Genomic DNA, 17,376 nt, shown 5'->3' with positions numbered 1-17,376 from the left:
AACAGTAATAGAAGCAAAAAGAGGATCATAATTATAAAAGACAATGGAGACTGAAAAGATCATAAGATGAGAAACTCTATGGCAATAAGTTTAAAGAAAGATATTTGAGAAAATGTAAATTACAATAAATGATTCCAGAAGAAAATCTGAACAAACCAACAATCATTACAGAAATTGAATTGATAGCCAAAAGTCTCTCTTGAAAAAATATAGAAGACTCAGACAGTTTTATTAGATAATTTACTAAGCTTTCAAGAATTATAGTTCCTGTCTTGTACAAACCGTTTTGGAGAGTTAAAAGAAAAAAAAAAGAAGGAAATCTATCCAACTCATTTCGTTTAAATATATTACCAAAAGTACATAAGAACAAAATAAGAAGAGCCAATTCACTTGTAAACATAAATAGTAAAATTCTATAAAAAATGCTCATAAATTTAATTCATCAATATATTGAAAAACACATGACCATACTTCCAGAATGCAAAATGACACCACATCAGAAAAACCTACCAAGGTTCTCTGTCTTTTTTAACAAATTAACAGAGAAAAAACATATAGATCAAGAAATGTGGGCTTCCCTGGTGGCGCGGTGGTTGAGAGTCCACCTGCCGATGCAGGGGACATGGGTTCGTGCCCCGGTCTGGGAAGATCCCACATGCCCCGGAGTGGCTGGGCCCGTGAGCCATGGCCGCTGAGCCTGCGTGTCCGGAGCCTGTGCTCCGCAGCAGGAGAGGCCACAGCAGTGAGAGGCCCACGTACAGCAAAAAAAAAAAAAAAAAAAAAAAAAAAAAAAAGAAATGTGGAAATAGCATTTGATCAATTAAACAATCATTCATTATTTTAAAAAAACTTTTGGCAAGAAATAAAAGGGAATTTTATTAACCTGACAGAGCGTTTCTACCAACCCCACGGCAAACATATTTAATGGTTAACTAACAGAAGATTTCCTATTAGAACTGGGAACAAGATAGGATTTTACTATTATATTGTCCTGGAGGTCTTAGCTAATGCAATAAGAGAGAAAAAAAGAAGTATAAAACTTGGAACAGAAAAGGCAAGACTGCTATTTTCACAAGATATGACTGACTACACAGAACAATTGAAAAGAATATATGGAAAAGCTAATAGGACTGGTAAAAAGTTCAATAAGGGTACTGGTTCCAAGATCAGAATACCAACATCACATCAATAATATTACCATATACCAGCAATAACCATTTAGAAAATATAATAGGAAAAATAAACAATTAACAATAGCAATGACCTCTATAATGTAGCAGGAGTTAATCTAAAAGAAGAGGCCAGAATTCTTTATAGAGAAAGTTACAAAACATGATTGAAGGAAATAAAAGACCTAACTAATGAATGGGAAGATACAATATTATAAGGATGTTTGTTCTCAGGTCAAGCTATAACTAGTGCAATTCCAATAAAAATCCCAATGGATTATTTTTTTTCATGGAACTTGATAGCTTAATACTAAAATTCTTCTGAAAGAGGAAAGGAAAAAAAAGTTGCTAAGACAATTGTGAACTATAATAAAACGGAGAGATTTGCCCCATGAAATATCAAGACTTATTAAAAAGCTATGGTAGAAACAAGTAGAAAGTGACGTATGTTTGTAAGAGGCTGTGTAGTCTCAAAGTGTCTTCTGGATACAATCTGCTTCTGAAGATAGTAGTTCTATGTGAGTCTTTTCCAAATATGATAAGCTTCTTTGACCTAGGTGTATCTGTTAGGGATACAGAAAAACAGTTGTGTAATCTTATTCATGACTAATTTGGACAGTGCCCAAGTCAAAGAGCCACAGATGAGTTGGATACAATGAAACCCAACCTCCCATGTAGTGCTTTGGGGCAATCTATATTGAATAGTGTCAAACTGACTCAATAGTATCCTTTTTTAAAGGAAGAGTTAACACTAGGTAATAAACAAAGGGAAAGTAGGATACGTGAGCTTAGGTGAGACTGAAAACTGGAGTATTTTTCTTATTCTCTCTTGGAACTGCTGCTGGTTTCAGTTTTGGAAGACAAATTCCCAGGGTAGCTATGCAAAACAAGAGATGACTTTCCTTGCTACCCCCATGTTCCTGGATCTCCTTGCAAATAAATTAATTCACAAAGCACTCTTTGTGAAGAGTCTCTTCCTTGCAGCCTTAACAAGACTGACAAACAGGAAAATCCAGGTTTGATGGGATTTGAAGTTTATATAATTTGGGGGAGAAGGAGGGGAGAAAAAAATCTTTGAGAAAAAAAGATTCAATGATGACTAGAAGAACATTCTACAAATTAGCTTCTAGTTCGGTTTATTTCAAACCTTGTTCTCTTCCTCTACCCTCATTTCCAGGGCCAGGCTTCACAGGACAAGTTTATATCACAATACAAACTTTGATCCTGAACCTTCATGGCACACTAGGTGATGGCAGTATCCCTGGAAGCCATTCTGTACCTGGATGACTAGCAATAACTTAACTCCACCTGGCATAGATGTGAATTAAATAAATATATCTTACTAAACCCCAACTTTTGTTGGTAAGATCCCCCAAATATCTAAGGCCACCGCAATACCACCCAACAGGAGAAAAACGTGATAGAAGGGGGAAGTCAGAGAGGAGAGACACAGCAGTCTTAGGCAATTGTGATTCAAATAGCTTACATTTTCTAATTTTACAAAAACAGAATGACCATGCGAACACATTTTTAGGGTCCTTACCAGGGTAGTGGAGAGGGCTCCTGTAAAGAGGGGACCTTTCATTAGCTTGAGAGTATATCCTTTGCTAACATTCAATGTTAGGACAAGATTTTAAAAAATAATAGTAATAGAGAATACTCACTAAATGTCAACTGCTGCTAATCACTGATTAATTAAATCTCTGGGCATTGGGTTTATTTTCAACCCAAAGGGAAGAGTTTATTCCCAAATATACATATGACCCTCTACTCAATTAAGAGAAGGAATGTTCTTCATATTGTTGCAAGCTGGAACTTATCTGCTTCTTACAGTTTCTGTATTCACCTGTCCATCTTCTGTTCCCTGAAACCCTGCCCCATTTATACAGCTTAACCACCCCTGCATATATGCACTTCTCTCCTTCTACACTTCACCACTTCATCCCCCCTCTTCCGACCAAGTACAGATACATGTATTTAGTTCCTGTAATCCAATAAATTCTAATAAATTCTATTAGGAGATTTCTTAGAGAAGTAAAAATCTTCACAACATGAAACATACATTGATGATATGACCACCTGTGAAACTGCTGCTCACTGAAATTATTCCATCTGCTAACCCTGGTGCCTACATTCACCTCATCAAAGTCTATTCACCCCATCAAAGTCTTGGTCATCCATCTGGAAATATCCAGTTCTCGAATGCAATAGAAATCTACTGCAAATCTTGCAAAAGATGTGGAATTTCATGAAATTGATGAAAGTGATGTTGGTGAACTGCTAGATCCACATGCAAAGTTACTAATACAGGAGGATCTTACAGCTGGACCAGGTAACAAATGAAAAAGAGAAAAATGAATAAGAATGATGATAACATCAGTGCTTCAAAAGGAAAGAATCTGGTTTCAAAGGATTAAGAGAGCCTTGGGAAAACTGGACAAAGCCCTCCAGCACTTTTGCAAATATAACCCTGCTGCAAAAAATCAAATGCAGTGAAGCATAATGAGCTACATAAAAATAATGTCCCCACAAATGAACACCTGATTTATCAGAATTAGCACACAGTTGTAATTGTGACCTAAAATGTATTAAATACAAGATAAATTCATTTTCATAATTTATTGGTTGCACCATTTCAAGCTAAAGTCCCAATCAAGTCTTTTTCTTTCACTATAGAATCTAGGTCTCCATCTTAAATAGATTCATTCTAAGATGGCCTTTTCTGGGAAAAGGAAGACCTCTTATATTCATCTCTTTGTTCCCCTAACATGCAATATTGTAAGAATCCCTTCAAGAAATTGTAAAAAATACTGACTACTGGGTTCCCCTGAAGACCAGTTCTGAATCTACAAGAGCAGAACAAAACCTAGGACTTCATATTTTTAACAGTTATCTGAAGGGATCCTTATGATAATTAAGCAAACGTGCAGGAACTTCCCTGGTGGCGCAGTGGTTAAGAGTCCGCATGCCAACGCAGGGGACACGGGTTCGAGCCGTCGTTAGGGAAGATCCCCTGTGCCACGGAGCAACTAAGCCCGCGAGCCACAACTACTGAGCCCATGTGCCACAACTACTGAGTCCCGCACGCCTAGAGCCCACGCTCTGCAACAAGAGAAGCCACCACAGTGAGAAGCTCACGCACCGCAACAAAGAGTAGACCCCACTCACCGCGAAACCAGACAAAAACCTGTGTGCACAGCAACGAAGACTCAACGCAGCCAAAAATAAATAAATAAATGACTTCATTAAAAAAAAAAAAAAGCAAATGTGGAGATAATCCCCTTAACTCATCCAAAATGAAATGATGAAGTTTCTTCTCTCTGTCTCTCTCTCTCCCTATTAAACTTAAAAAGTCTTTTATTTTTTTTAACTTTGTCGGTTGGCTTGTACGCAATGTACTCCTTTCTTTTTTCTTTTCTTTTTTTTTTAACATGCCCTTCTTCCTAGATCAGTATCTAATCTATTAACAAAAGGTTTTTGAAACTATCAAAGTAGTCTTTAGAATTTTCAACCTGCTCCTGCTTTTCATTTTATTTTCTTAATATGTTTAAACACCTCAGAAAAAAACAGAACTTTCCCCCCCACTCCTTTAAAATGGAGTGTGAGTGATTTGTCTCGTTTCTTTTTTCTATATTCCCTCAGCCTGCATTCTCCTGAGCCCACTTTGCTCTATATTCATTTGATCACTAAACTGCTTTGCAAATATTATCATATTCTGTCTGTTCTTTCTGTACTGCCTGATTGTCAGCTTCTCAGAGACAAACATCTTGTCCTTCACTTCTTCTGTTGTTTCCCCCACTGAGCCTGGAAAATTGACTGACTAGTGTGCAGTGTGCTTCATGTGGCGAGTGCTTAATAAATATTGTAAAACAGTATTAAAATGTTGAGTAAATTTGACAGCAGTGCTGCTCCTCATCACTTCAAGCGCCAACACTTTTAGGTCCCTTCTCTGCCTAGTAACCATTTCCCAACGTACCTACATGTCCCCAGACGCTTCACCCAAGCTGATCCAGCATTCCCCGTCTGAGTTATGGAAATACTGTTTACATGTTTTCCCCTAAGGAGCGTCTGACTGGTACCCAAAGACCCTGCCATACAATTTGAAGTTGCCCTTTTTCTGTGGTGATAGTGGGGAAAGAAGGACAGTAGGGGTGGAGAACGTTTCCTTTTAGGTTACACTCCTTGTTTCCCAAAATTATCTTTCACAGCAAGACACAATGCCCTTATGCTTATTTTCATATCTCTAAGGATGTTTTCTATTCTTAGCACCTGAAGAGTGCTAGGGATTTTACATAAGAGGTTTTAGTATTTTAACTAAGATATTTTTTCTTTGCGAGGTTTATACAATACCATTTTTTTCTGACCTATAGTCAGGCAGGGAACACTTCTAACATCATTCTCCTATTAAACATTATTTCATGCCAATGAAAAATACTCTTCTGCTTATGTTGTATGGATCTAATACGGTAATGCACAGAAAAGCTAATTTTCTTTTTCTTGGAAGAGAAATTGTGCTTTGCAAAGTATGTTGGCATCTATTAATTATTTATTTTAATCCTCACAACAGTTTTGCTGCGTGGATAGAATAGGGGTCATTATCTCCAGGATAAGGAAGAGGAAACTCCGAGAAGTTAAGTGACATGTCACAAGTCGCAGAGATGAACCCACACTGAATCAGAATTCCAGTCAATCCCATTTTCAGTCTCTGCCAGCTCAACTTCACATAAGCTCTGTATTTCAGTAGAGATAAGGCTGCTAGGAAGGAGCAACAAGCGTTAGATTTGGAAGCGGGTAGGGGAAGGAGAGGCGGGTGGGGGAAGGCGAGGAAAGTACCTTGAGCCTGCGCAGGTCGCCACTAGGGGGCCAGGACCGTGAGGAAGGTTGAGGAAAAAGGATGAACTTCTTGCTAAACTCCATCTTAAACCTCTGGCTAACGCGCAGGCGCACTGCCTCAGGACGAAGGTCCGACTGAAGAGGGCGGGCCTCGGGCCGCGCAGGCGCAGTTGTGCGCCGGGTCGCCAAGATGTCGTTCCCCAAGTACAAGCCGTCGCGCCTGGCGACCCTGCCCAGTACCCTCGACCCAGCTGAATACGACATTTCTCCGGAAACTCGGAAGGCACAAGCCGAGCGTTTGGCCATAAGATCCCGGCTTAAACGGGAGTACCTGCTTCAGTACAACGACCCTAGCCGTCATGGGGTCATCGTGAGTGAGGGGCCAGCGGGTGGGAATCGAGGGGCCAGAGTCGGGACGGTCCCGTCAGGCTGGGCAGCTCAGACCTGACAAGGGGAATCACGCTGCGGAGTGGTCACCGTTCCCGAAGAGTATTTTAGACATGGATCCTCTTCCAGGCCCAGAGAGCAGGCCAGTTCATTAGCCCTTTGACCTTGGGCAGAGAGCTCGGTGGTCAAGAGGACGGGTTCTGGATTCACACCATGCTGGGTTTGAGTCTCGGCTTGATCACTTCCCGCCTGAATGATTTTGAAAAAGTTGTTCAACTCTGTTGCTTAGCCTCGGTTTTCCTGTCTGAAAAATGGGGATAATATAGTACTCCCTATCTTATGAGGCTGTTAGGAGGATTAAATGAGATAAGGCACGTGACCGGCCAGCACAGTGCCTGGCTTGTGATGAGTGTTCAGGAAATATGGGGTGTGTGTGTGTATTTTTTACAGATGTTTTCCACTTTTCAGTTCACATTTATAGCAATACTGCTCTCTTCTGAAGGGAATATAGTGATTTTTCGGTTTATATCTTTTAAAGACCCAAACACCCTACAGCTTGCTGAAGCTTTGGGCTTTGGAGTCAAACGCCAAGGCACTACGTACTAGCAAACTATATGACTTTGTGCAATATCCCCAAGCCTTCTGAACCTCAGTTTTCTAATTTTCATATATGGAAATGGTAGTACATTCTTTATAGAATCGTTGTGAGGTTAAATGAGATAGTCTGTATAACATTCCCTGCACATAATACATGCCCAGTAAACTGATAGCTATTGTTATTTAAGTAGTGTGCTTTTAGATTAAAAAAGAAAAAAGACTTTTCCCAACAGTTGCATTGGTGTTCTGTAGGAATTTTAGGAAGTTGTGAGAATTGAAAGAAATTTACAGTGTGCAAGGCACTATTGAAACTCTTTCTGAATGATATTCAAATATCACAGCTATTCAAAGAGTTAAGCTCTATTACTATCCCCAATTTACAGAGAAAGACTACATGGGAAGGACAAGTATGTCATAGAGTGATATACGTTAGCAAGTGATAGAGCAGAATTTGAACTGTAGTCTGTGTAACCCAAAGCATCTCTTAACCATTTGGCTATATTGTCTTCAGCCAGAACCTCATTTACTTGGGAGAAGGTGAGGACAGAGACATTGATTGTATGCATACTCACACGATTGGGTTTGATGTGCTAGATAGTAAGATGTAGTAAAAAAAAAAAAAAAGAGAGAGAGAGACTTTGAGTCAGACAGAGCTGACGTTTAAACTCCAGATTTTCTTTTTTCCAGTTCTGTGACCCAGGGCAGTTATAGTTTTGCTGTGTAAAACAGGTTTTACACCAGCCTCACTGATTGTTCTGTTAAGTAAATGAGGGCCTGACAATTATATATTGAGCAATACATGGAAATTCTTTGCCTAATGTCAAATAATGATTGATGTAGTGAATAAATAATTGCTCAGGGTCTGTTATGTACCAGGTCCTCTTTTAGATACTGCAGTAACAGTGGAGAACAAAACAGGCAAAGATTCCTGTCCTCATAAAGCTTTCTTTCCAGAGGGAAGACAAGTAATAAGTTAAAAAATTAAATCATTTAGTATGTTAGGTAATGGGAAGTGATAAGAAGAAAAATAAAGCAAGGAAGGGGATTAGGAGTGTGTGTATGTAGTAGAGAGGGAAAGCAGCTGCAGTTTTAGAAAGGCACAGGGAAAGGCCTCACTTGGAAGGTGACATTGAAGATCTCAGAGAAGTGAGGGGAGGGAGCTAGCCATTCAGCTCTCTGGGAAAGTAGCATTTTAGTCAGAGGGGACAGCAAATCCGAGGGTCCTTCGACAGGAGTGTGCCTGGTTAATCCCCAAAATACTGAAGAGACCATTGTGACTAACATGGAGAAAGGTGAGGGCAGAGTAGGAAGAGATGAGATGGGAAAGTTACCTGGGACTAGATCACACCAAGCCTCATAGGCCATTGAAAGAACTTTTCTGAGTCGGGTGTCCCATAATCAGGACTTACATTTTTTTTTTTTGCGATACGCAGGCCTCTCACTGTTGTGGCCTCTCCCGTTGCAGAGCACAGGCTCCAGATGTGCAGGCTCAGCAGCCATGGCTCACAGGCCTAGCCGCTCCGCGCCATGTGGGATCTTCCCGGACCGGGGCACGAACCCGTGTCCCCTGCATCGGCGGGCAGACTCTCAACCACTGCGCCACCAGGAAAGCCCAGGACTTACATTTTAACAACATCTCTGGCTGCTTAGTAGAAAAGAGACTATGGGGGAGCAAAAGCAGGAGCAGGGAGACTAGTTAGGAGCCTTTTGCAGTAATCTATTTCTTAGTTGATGGTGGCTACAAGGGTGGTGGCAGTGGAGTTGGTAAGAAGTGGTCCATTCTGGTTATGTATTGAAAGTAGAGCCAATCAGGTTAGCTGGCAGATTGGATATGTGGTATAAGAGAAAGAGAGGACTCAAGGATAACTCCAAGGTTTTTGACTGAAGTGAAGAATGAAGTTGCCTTTTACCAAGATAGGGAAGAGTGTGAAAGGATCAGGGATGAAGGTGGAATGGCATATTGGCAAATCAGTTTGGGATACATCATGTTTGGCATCACATTTGCCAGTTAGACAATATGTCAGCATTGAGCAGGGAGTGGGATATTATGTCTGCAGTTCAGGGTAGAGGTCTAGGGCTGGAGGCATAGTTTTGGGGAGTCATCAGCCTATAGGTGGATATTTAAAACCATGTGACTAGAGATTATCAAGGGAGTGAATGTAGATAGGAAAGACCCACAAGGTCTGAGGTCCTATATTAAGAGACTGGGGAGATAAGGAGGAAGAGAGCAAAAGAGACTAAGGGAATGGCCAGAGAGTTAGGAGGAAAGCCAAGCCGGTGTGTGCCCTTGAAGCCAAGTGAAGAAATGATTTCAAGAAGTGGTGTTCTTAGGCTTCGCTGGTGGGGCAGTGGTTGAGAACCTGCCTGCCAACGCAGGGGACACGGGTTCGAGCCCTGGTCTGGGAAGATCCCACATGCTGCGGAGCAACTAAGCCCGTGCGCCACAACTACTGAGCCCATGTGCCGTAACTACTGAGGCCCACGCGCCTAGAGCCCATGCTCCGCAACAAGAGAAACCACCACAATGAGAAGCCCATACACTGCAACCAAGAGTGGCCCCCACTCGCCGCAACTAGAGAAAGCCCGTGCCGTGCACAGCAACAAAGACCCAGCGCAGCCAAAAATAAATAAATTAAAAAAAAAAAAAAAAGAAGTGGTGTTCACCATGTCACATGCTGCTGATAGTTCTTTGGATGTGGAGTGGTGTCAAAGAAGGAGAACTGTCTCCCGCGGCAGGTGTTTTGGAACCTTCTTCAACAGCAGTACCTCGTTCAATGAACTATGGTCATGGAGCTGTTGGTATTTTTATGAAATGAAATGTCTGTTTCTGGAAGACAGATCTGGCAGATATTAGGTGTAGAGAGGTGACTGGTAGAGAATTCTGGCATGAGAGAGTCATTCAAATGCATTAATAGCAGGAAGGGATAGATACAAGAATAGATAGATGTATTTATCCTTTCAGGTATAGAGCTCAGATGTCCCCTTGAACCTGTATCTTGTGTCTTCACCTTCTTTACTGTCTCTGCAAAGAGTTTGACAAACAGTTTGATTTAAAATGTTACTGTGCGGCTTCCCTGGTGGCGCAGTGGTTGAGAATCTGCCTGCTAATGCAGGGGACACGGGTTCGAGCCCTGGTCTAGGGAAGATCCCACATGCCGCAGAGCAACTAGGCCCGTGGGCCACAACTACTGAGCCTGTGTGTCTGGAGCCTGTGCTCCGCAATAAGAGAGGCCGCGACAGTGAGAGGCCTGCGCACTGCGATGAAGAGTGGCCCCTGCTGGCCGCAACTAGCCCATGCATAGAAATGAAGACCCAACACAGCCAAAAATAAATAAATTTAAAAAAATAAAAAATAAAAAATAAAAATAAAATGTTACTGTGAAAGATCCAGTTTAATTATTTATGTCCTACCAGTCATGACTTCTTGGCGTTGGTTAAGACCTTGAATGTTCTCCTCACAGCTTAGTATTAAAGTTTTAATGCTGATTTCATTTGCTTATTTTTATCTATCAGTTAACTGGAGCAAATAATTTTGTAAAATCATTAGGGTATTTAGCTAATTAAATTTAATTACGTATTTGGGGTAGATTTGCTATTTTTACATAGTTATTCTAGTATAAATATATTAAAATTGACAGTTACTTTTTTCTTAACCAAGACAATCTGATTATTTTTCTTTAATAACTTTGTCCTTTCAAAAAACTATTTTAATAATGTGAAATGTAATAATTTTGCTCTTAAAATACCAGCCAAGTCAGCTTAAAAAATGTAAAGTTCAGAGTGAGCCTACCTCTGTCTTCCTCTTCCTGCAGTTTATTTGTAGCCTGGAAAAACCAGTGTGGGCATAGCATTAGAAAAGGTCCTGGAAACAAAGTTCACAGTATGATAGAGCATATGAAATCTGTTTGTCCTCATTGGAAATAATGTGTGGTTCTGTTCGTCATACTTCAAGAAAGACAGTGAAGCCAAAAACAATCCAGAAAAGAATAGAAAAAAATGATTTAAAAAAAGGTGCCTTCTCTGACAGCTTAAAATGATTAGGATTCTTAAATCTTAAATAAATAGGAAGCTGAAGGATGATATGAGTCTTTTAAATTCTGAACAGGATCATCAGAGAATTATTCAACAAATACTGGAAATGAAAGATCTTCTTTGAAGCTATTTAGGAATATTCGGGGTATACCCTTAACTGTAGAAGAGAACAAAGGGCATCTCTTGTGCTTCTCCACAAAAGTCCTGATGAGATTGTTTCTTAGTGTAGAACTTAATTTCCTGTATCTTTTGTTTTCATTCATTTTAGGAAGATCCTGCCTTGATTCGTTGGACCTATGCAAGATCAGCAAATATCTATCCCAATTTCAGACCCACTCCCAAGACCTCACTTTTAGGAGCTCTGTTTGGAATTGGGCCCCTCCTCTTCTGGTATTATGTTTTCAAAACCGACAGAGTAAGTATTAGGACCTTGTGTTTGGGATCTGTGTGATAGGTTCCCTCTGTGCTGGCTGCAGCTCTCTCTCTTGATAATTCCCATCTTGTCTTTCTACTCTTCCTTCAGTTCCTCTTTTATCTTTATTCCTTTCCAACTGAGTTAAAATAGGAAGTTTCAATTATATGTTTAGTTTTATTGCTTTATTGTTTCAACTCATATAGAAATATACTTTCTTATAAACTATGATTGTTTCTGGGTCTTTCAAATTTAATTTAATGGCTACTCTAGAATTTAAAGTAATGAATTGGTCACTTTAAATATCTAAGACTTGAACTTAGCTCATGAAAGAGTTTTCCTGATGTGTTTTATTTTTTTTTTAAATATTTTTTATTTTCCTGGTGTGTTCTAGATTAGGTAAGGAAATTATATTGTGTATATTAAGCAAGAGAATATAGAAATAACTTTAAAAGTTAATTTCTTGGGCTTCCCTAGTGGCGCAGTGGTTGAGAGTCCGCCTGCCGATGCAGGGGACACGAGTTCGTGCCCCGGTCCGGGAAGATCCCATATGCCGCGGAGCCTGTGCGTCCAGAGCCTGTGCTCCGCAATGGGAGAGGCCACAACAGTGAGAGGCCCACATACCGAAGGAAAAAAAAAAAAAAAAAAAAAGTTAATTTCTTTTTTCTCATTGGATGTACAGAAGTTAAACTTTTCTATTCTGATTAATCTTTAGATGTTATCTTTGCAAATTTTTATATTTATTTTGTTTGCTTTTAAAAGAGATGTTTATTGGGTTAAGTATTAGCAGAATACATATATCACTTAGTATGCTCCCTGTCTGCATGAATTCCAGTTATGTTGGTCACATTTTGTGAATTAATATTAAAATATGTTAATACTCCAACAACAGAAAAGCCAAAGCAGCCTGTGGTGGGACTCACTGCCATCAGAGGCCTGGGTATGTGACTGCACAGAAAGCCAAGCTAATCTTTGACACTAGACCACTCTGATACTAGGTCCCCAACCCCAGCCCCCAGGCCTCATGTTCCCATCTACACTGGAGCCCACCCATGTAGCTCTGCTTTAAACTGGCCAATCCACTCTCCTGGAGTGTATATATTTTGATTATCTGATAAATTATTGCTTAACAGAAAGGTAGGCCACACTTACCTAGAAGGTATTTACATTTTGCTTTCAGTGTATGCTATTTAGTGGGGTAATATAATTCTACTTAATAAAATATAGGTGTTTTTCAATAGGAATGTTTTATTATTGTCCCTTTATTTCTTCAGATTATTACTTCCTCACTCATACTCTGTAGGCTTTAGACAATAGAGGATTATAATTAGGCTGGGAGTGTTTCATTCCTGTTTCTCAGAGCTATACCATGAATTGTGCCAGAATGCATTGTTTTTAATGTACTTTTTTCTTTTCTGTCTATACAGGATAGGAAAGAAAAACTTATCCGGGAAGGAAAATTGGATCGAACATTTAACATCTCATATTAAGTCTGGCAATGATGACTATATGTACTGTTGTTTAAATGAATCTATTAATCATTAAAAAGATTCAACAAACATTTGCTGGACATTGTAGAATCCCTACTTTGTAAGAATTCATAGTTTAATGAAGAAACAGATTCATGTTCATTCATTCATTCATTCAGCAAATGAGTGTCTACTATGAGCCAGGCATTGTGCTATTGTGCTGAGAATATAGCAATCAACAGGACAACTTAGGCCCTGTGCTTAAGGAGTACACACTCTGACAACTGTTTATTCAACAGTTATTATTTAAGTGCTTATTATGTATCTGGTACTAATTAAAACCTAAGCTGTCATCTGGCTCCAGCCCCAGTGGTAAATGCAGCAGAACAGTTACAACCTTGTGGTTTAAAAAAAAAAAAGGTAGCGATTCAGGAAAGTGATGTTGGCAAGCTGATGAAGAAGCAGTTCTGTCTAGGGAGATGGCATTTGATTTAGCTCTGAAGATCACAGGGGCTGACAGAGCAAAATAGGAGCACAAAAGGGCCAGGTGTGTTGGCTCCGGCTAGATTGGGGGCCGCTGTTGGGTGAGAAGACAGGGAGGGTGGAGGCCATGCTGAAGAACAGGTACAATGGTATAGAGCATGGGCTTTGCGGGTCAGATCTGGGCTAGAATCTTAGCTTGAGTTTAGCAGTTGGAATACCAGGCCCCCCTCTCATCATCTATGGCCTGGAGATAGTAATGCCTACTACCTCATAAGGTCATAAGGATGAAAATGAAGTAACAGAGTATTGCTCAAGAAAAGCTACCCCATGCTTTGTAGTTTAGTCTTGAAACAGTAGGGTGACAATTTCATCTATGAAGACAAAGTAAAATCATGTGCTATAGGAAGAACCGCATGCTCTGTGGGGCTGGCTTACATGAGTATATTGCTTTTAACTTTCAAAGCATATTCACAAGTATTGTCTCATTTGATCCTTGTATGAGCCTGGAGTACCCCAAAATGCAGAGCCTGAGAGAAAAGCTTGTACGTAGATAGTTTATGTTAGGAAGTGATCTGAAAGAACAGGTGGGAGACTGCTCAGAGTGAAACAGGTTGAGGGAAAACCCAATGCTGTATACCATTTTACCTGTTCTTCAGCATGGCCTCCACCCTCCCTGTCTTCTCACCCAACAGTGGCCCCCAATCTAGCCATAGCCAACACACCTTGCCCTTTTGTGCTCCTATTTTGCTCTGTCAGCCCCTGTGATCTTCAGAGCCCAAACTGTGCTCTTGGCCCATTGCCTCTGGGGGTAATGGGCTTAATTCTTACAGGGGCCTTCTGAGGAGCTCTGTGGAATGGACACAGAATTTTACCCCCAGACACGGAAAAAGTGAATATTTACGTACTAGCTTTTCTCCCTCTTGGTCCAGAGTTATCTCATGCAGTTAATTCCCTTGTACTCCCAGGTATGGGCATGCCTCAGACTGGCTGACTGGGTTCTTGCTGGCATCTCATGGAGGAGGAAGCATAGGGCAGAAAGCAGGTGGTGTGCTGTGCAGCTGAGGTGAAGTATTGTCAGGTCATACCTGCAGGCAAATGAGAGCTGCAGCAGCAACTGGAGTAAAAAGATGGGCCAAGGGCAAGTGAGGCACACACAAGAGGTATACTATTTCCTCATCCACTCCATGTACTGCTTGGATCTGTACACACATTGAATCTAATCTGCAATGTATCATTCAGGGTGGTAGTCAGGTACAGTCTTAACTGGAGAGTTAGTGGAACAAGCTACAGTCTACACAGTTGTGACCGGTCTGAGGCCCTAGCTGATAATCTTTTTTTTTTTTTTAATTTCTTGCCACATTTTAAAAAAATTTATTTATTTTTGGCTGTGTTGGGTCTTCGCTTCTGTGCGAGGGCTTTCTCCAGTTGCAGCGAGTGGGGGCCACTCTTCATTGCGGTGCAAAGGCCTCCCACTGTCACGGCCTCTCCCGTTGTGGAGCACAGGCTCCAGACGCTCAGGCTCAGTAGTTGTGGCTCACGGGCTTAGTTGCTCCACGGCATGTGGGATTTTCCCAGACAGGGCTCGAACCCGTGTCCCCTGCATTGGCAGGCAGATTCTTAACCACTGCGCCACCAGGGAAGCCCCCTAGCTGATAATCTTCATCTACCCCCACCATGCTGTAGAGTTCCCTTCTCTTGGCCATAACTTTTGCAGATCTAGGTTGCTTGCCTGAGTCACCAGTACCTTCATTTCCAAAGGCCAGAACCTTAGTTACTCTAGCATCATCAGGCCTTTGTTGCAGCAACTGCCTGTTTACAGTTATCACTGGACACGAAAGCTCCAAGGTAAGCCAGTGAATCCTCTCGGTGCCAAGGCATATCCCTTACCGCCCCTGTTGTGTAGCAGCAACCCTTGTAATCCTTGTAATCAAGGTCACTTAGTGCTGCCAGTGTGAAAACCTTTTTTTTTTTTTCTTTTTGCTGTTTCCCAGGTACAAATGGCCAGGAGATAGTTATAACTTCAAATTAAAGTGAAATCCTAAAAAAAAAAAAAAAAAAGTGAAATCCTGTTATACTATGATTTATAATAAATATATATTCGGTCTTTGTTTCTGGCACAAAGGTTCTAAAACCCTTGGGATTTCCTAAGTGATGAAACAGATAAAGGTATCTTTTGTTATATTAATGAGGTGAGTTTTGGGCCACACCTAAGGATGGGGGCTGGCTGCCTGGAGAACCAACCATGTGATTAGAGAGTTGGAACTTTCAGTCCCACCCCTCCTTACCTTTATATCCCTGCTCTGCTATTTAATGGTGAAGTGTTTCCTTATCTTTAAAATGGATAAACTAGTAAAACTTACATTGTTATTAAAAGTTATTAAAAGTTATTAAACTCATTGTTTAATGAGTTATTATTTATAATATTTATAATAGTTATAAAATATTTAGTGGCGTATATTCAGGCCTCAGTGAGTGTTTACTATTATTTTTTTTGGCTGCATCAGGTCTTCATTGCTGCACGTGGGCTTTAGGTGCGGTGAGTGGGGGCTACTCTTCGTCGCGGTGCACGGGCTTCTCATTGCGTGGCTTCTGTTGTTGCAGAGACGGGCTCTAGGCGTGCGGGTTTCAGTAGTTGTGGCTCACGGGCTCTAGAGCGCAGGCTCAGTAGTTGTGGCGCACGGGCTTAGTTGCTCCACGGCATGTGGGATCTTCCTGGACCAGGGCTTGAACCTGCATCCCCTGCATTATCAGGCAGATTCTTAACCACTGCGCCACCAGGGAAGCCCCTATTATTATTTTTAAACCTAATTAGTGAAAATGTTTTAATTTGCATTTCATTTACTATTGAAGGATAACTTTTTTCATATATTTTTGGCCGTTTATTTTGTTATTTACTTGCTCAAATCCACTGCCCAATTTTTCTGATGTAAAACGTCTTTTTTTCTTAATGATTTTAAGACTTAAGGTAAATTAAAGATATTAATCCTTCAGCTTCCCTGGTGGTGCAGTGGTTAATCTGCCTGCAATGCAGGGGACACGGGTTTAAGCCCTGGTCCGGGAAGATCCCACATGCCGCGGAGCAGCTAAGCCCGTGTGCCACAACTACTGAGCCCGCATGCTGCAAGTACTGCAGCCACGTGCGGAGCCCACACTCCGCAAAAAGAGAAGCCACCGCAATGAGAAGCCCGCGCACCGCAACGAAGAGTAGCCCCCGCTCGCCACAACTGGAGAAAGCCCGCACAGCAACGGAGACCCAACACAGCCAAAGATAAAATAAATTAAAAAAAAAAGATACTAATCCTTGATTATACCAATCTTCTTTCCTCAAGAGTTGTTTTAGTACACCTCAGTAACAGAAAAAACATTTACAATGTATCTTTTGTGTCTAAACTTTGAAAGAAGGCAATACCCAGAGAGGCATAGGCAGAATTTTTTAAACAAACACTTTTTTAACATAGAGAATTATTGAGCAATGTGTCCTTAAGAGTTTAATCAATTTCAAAAGATTTTTCATCACCATGAACAGTGCCCCAAATCACTCAGAAGTGATCTGGTGAGAACACCAATTACACCTCATCTGAGCACTCAGTGCTGCCATTTGTCTGACTGATTCTGCTAGAGGCACTGGGCACAGAAGCCCACAGTAATCTGCTTCTGTTGGCCCACGAACTCAAGTTTGTTACAAGTATAGCCGCTGGAAAGAGTTCCTCAAGGCTGCTGTATCTTCCTGTCACTTGCTCCTAAGTCCAGGGCATCTGATTGGCTGACCCCAGGGATTGGCTGAGCCCAGGTTATATGCCTGAGTTCTGGCTGCAAGGGAGACTGAAAAAGCAAACATGTAGTATTTTCAGCTCTAAAGCAGGTAAGGAATTCCCAAACATAAAGTGGTTCAAATGCTGAGCATCCAAAAAATGATAGTTATATATTGAGGAAGGTAACCAGGAACAAGATCATAAAGCCTTTATCACAGGTAAGGAATTTAGACTTCAACCTG

The 17,376-nt window shown here is 41.0% G+C and overlaps 1 protein-coding gene across 1 annotated transcript; it reads left to right on the top strand.

Annotated features, from left to right (window-relative positions):
- The first annotated feature begins 6,172 nt into the window (after nt 1-6,172).
- NDUFB4 (NADH:ubiquinone oxidoreductase subunit B4) lies at nt 6,173-12,978 on the top strand. Its single transcript, XM_007450511.1, has 3 exons — nt 6,173-6,372; nt 11,287-11,433; nt 12,858-12,978. Exons 1-3 carry the CDS (start codon nt 6,193-6,195, stop codon nt 12,918-12,920), a joined length of 390 nt encoding a protein of 129 aa, XP_007450573.1. The 5' UTR covers nt 6,173-6,192; the 3' UTR covers nt 12,921-12,978.
- The last annotated feature ends 4,398 nt before the right edge of the window (nt 12,979-17,376 follow it).

This window comes from Lipotes vexillifer, unplaced genomic scaffold (genome assembly GCF_000442215.2).
Source record: "Lipotes vexillifer unplaced genomic scaffold, Lipotes_vexillifer_v1.1 scaffold1106, whole genome shotgun sequence".
NCBI classification, from domain to species: Eukaryota; Metazoa; Chordata; class Mammalia; order Artiodactyla; family Lipotidae; genus Lipotes; species Lipotes vexillifer.
Note: the sequence above shows the minus strand (reverse complement) of the source record. Positions and strands in the feature narration are given on the sequence as shown.